The 3,120-nt window shown below is 43.7% G+C and overlaps 1 protein-coding gene across 1 annotated transcript in view; it reads left to right on the forward strand.

Annotated features, from left to right (window-relative positions):
- Positions 1-912, forward strand: part of clasp1a (cytoplasmic linker associated protein 1a) — a 67,930-nt gene extending 67,018 nt beyond the window's left edge. Inside the window, exon 39 of the mRNA XM_037686827.1 lies at positions 673-912. Coding sequence (XP_037542755.1) covers positions 673-759 — 87 coding nt within the window. The 3' untranslated portion in view covers positions 760-912. The remainder of the gene's footprint in view (positions 1-672) is intronic.
- Positions 913-3,120: the final 2,208 nt, after the last annotated feature.

Consider the following 3,120-nt stretch of genomic DNA (forward strand, 5'->3'; position numbering starts at 1 on the left):
ACACGTGTGGATCAGAACACGTGTGGATCAGAACACGTGTGGATCAGGACACGTGTGGATCAGGACACGTGTGGACCAGGACACGTGTGGACCAGGACACCTGCGGACCAGGACACCTGCGGACCAGGACACGTGTGGATCAGAACACGTGTGGATCAGAACATGTGTGGACCAGGACACCTGTGGACCAGAACACGTGTGGACAGCTGCAGAAGTCAGGAGTTCCAGGATTCACCTGTCTGGTTTATGGACCTTTACACATTAAAGACACTTCAAAGTAATGATTTATTTTTATTTGTTCAATTTTTTTCTTTTTGTTACGTTTGTCAGTTAAAGTTATTTCAGTGATCTTTGTGGGTTTTTCTAATCAGAACTTTTTGACCCGTTTCCACACCTGAAGGACTGTGGACCTCTTACCAGAAGAATTGGTGACTTTAATGGTTTTATACGTTCTAGAGTAGTAAAACTGTTTAAATTTAAGTTGGCGTCTGGTTTTATACACCCGGTTAGTCCTGTTCAGGTGTGGGGGCGGGGCCTCTGCAGCCTCTGAGCAGGTCGCCGGTCCGATTTGACCGGGCTGACGGAGAGAAAAGTTCTGGCTCAGTGGAAAGATCCGGATTATTAAACCCGACTTCCTGTTAAAATCCTTCTCGTCTCTCTGTTCGTCCACAGATGAAGTTACTGAACTTGTACATCAAACGGGCCCAAACCACCAACAGCAACAGCAGCAGCTCCTCAGATGTTTCCTCCCACAGTTAACGCACCGAGGGCTGCTGGGGTTACCGGTACCGAGGGGTCCAAACCCGGCTGCTGCTGCTGGTTTCACCGGACGTGTTCGCCTCCACGTGACTCCAGCTCTGCCGTCGTTCCCTCCTGAGGTGGACCCGTTCTCCCGTCTGTCCCATAGTTTCTCCACCCTTCACGTCTCCTCGCTGTGGAACCCGTCGGACCTCGCTTTGAGTTTGTTCTTACCTGGAGGAGGGGGAGGAGGTGCTGGGTCTGTCCGGTGACACCGTGAAGTATTCCCACCCCGGGGGAGATCAGCAGCCCAGTGATGGTAAGAAGACCACAGCTCTGGGATCAGAACTGTTCCTGGGAGTTTGGACTGGAGCGGACCGACCACGGCTCGCTGCAGCCGCGCTTTGATTGTCTTTTTTTATTTTTTGTTCAACAAAGTGGCTGAAAACATGAAACCATGAACTGATGGCTCCTCCAGACTTCCTGTAGATGTTTGACTTAGTATAAGACTAAGATAAGTCTTAAAATAGTCTTAACAAAAATGTACAATCAGCTGAGCGGAGAGCTCGGACTGAGCATGCTCAGTGTCTCCACGAGAGACGGATCTTATTTATGGACGCTTCGATCAAAAAGGTTTGTAGATTCATGCTCACAGATGATTCCAGGGTTTACAAACGTTAAATGTGCCGAATGAATTTACCAAAAAAACAAAAACGGGGAGTGAATAAGACGCCGGAGGGATTAACTGCAGAGGAAGATGTTTGTTTCTCCAGATTAAACCAGATTAAACTGTTTTTAATCTCCTTGTAGCCGAGGATTATGGAAGATTTTTTTTTACTGCAAAAAGACCTGAAATGGTTTTTATCACACGGCATCCTTCAGCCCTTCACAATAAGAGCCTCAAACATGCTGAGTGTTGACCTCTAAATCCTCTTGGATCAGCTAAATTTTCAAAAAGAGCTAAAATTATTCTCCGGTAAAAGTCATCCTGCAGCCAAACTGTTGGGGTTTTAAAGAAGTTAGTTGTTTCAGATCTGGATTAAATTACAATGTTTCTGATCAAATCATTTTAGTTGTATTTAAAAAGTCACAAATACCGTAGGACTTTGTACCAATAAATGTTTTTATTCTTCCAAAAACAACTTTATTTCTGATGTTTTGACTTCTTTACATTAGGAAGGACAGAAAACTTTTCTAGTCAAAATAAAAAATTTCTGCAGCAGTAGTTCTGGTCCTTGAAGCTGATTGGACGGTGACTAATCAAACCGTCCAATCAGCTGGTTTCTGCTGCTTCACCTGAAAGCTGAATAGAACGATTTTAATTTTAACGGTTTGAATGTTTTTGTGACACGTTTAATGCGTTAAAAGTTGAGAAAAGTCATTAAAACTCATCGATTTATTTTAGCTTCTCACTGTGAAGTCATGAAGACTGGACCAAACAACAAGTTCATAAAGTGAAAGAAAAATCCACATCGTGTTTCTCATATTTATGATTAATGTGATCCTAAATCAAATGTTTCTATGCAGAATTTGTGACCGACTGCAAACGACCACATACATTAACTTACCAGATGTGTTTACATCGAGCGCAGAACTTAAAATCAATTTATCAGAAAAACTACCGGAGTAAATTCTTTCAGTCAGCACTGTTCGATCCGGTTCAGGCTCAACCGTTGAGGTTTGGCTCCATGGTTCCAGGGAAGAAGCGATTCCAGAGTTTGTTAGATTTAAAGTAGGTCAGAATCTTTTTGGCTCCAAATGGACCTCCTGTCCAGCTTGTGGTCGTACACTGGGACCATAAGGAGTAACGGGGATGTAACGTCATTTTGGATCTATAACTATCACTCTGTGTTCTGGTTTTGTAACTGTCTGTCATTCTGGGTTCCGTAACGGGGATGTTATGATCACTCTGGGTTCTGTAACAACCATTCTTGGTTCTGTAACAGTCATTTTGGGTTCAGGAAAGGGGTCATTCTGGTCACTTTTGGTTCTGAAATGGTAACTGGGTTCTGTAACGGTTCCTCTCGGTACTGTAACAGTCATTCTGGGTTCTGTAATGGCCAGTCTGGGTTCTGTAATGTAACGATCATTCTTGGTTCTGTAACTATCATTTTGTGTTCCATAATGGGGACATCATGGTCTCTTTTGGTTCTGTAACAGTCTCTGGGTTCTATAACGACGATGTAACAGTCCCTCCAGGTTCTGTAATGTTCACTCTGTGTTCTGTAACAGTAATTTTTGGTTACGTAATGGGGATGTTATGGTCACTTTTGGTTCTGTAACAGTCATGTAACAGTCCCTCTGGGTTCTGCATCGATCACTTGGTTCTGTAACTGCAATGTAACAGTCCCTCTCGGTTCTGTAATGATCACTCTGGGTTCT

The sequence above is a fragment of the Nematolebias whitei genome, chromosome 13 (genome assembly GCF_014905685.2).
Source record: "Nematolebias whitei isolate Nwh7 chromosome 13, NemWhi1, whole genome shotgun sequence".
NCBI classification, from domain to species: Eukaryota; Metazoa; Chordata; class Actinopteri; order Cyprinodontiformes; family Rivulidae; genus Nematolebias; species Nematolebias whitei.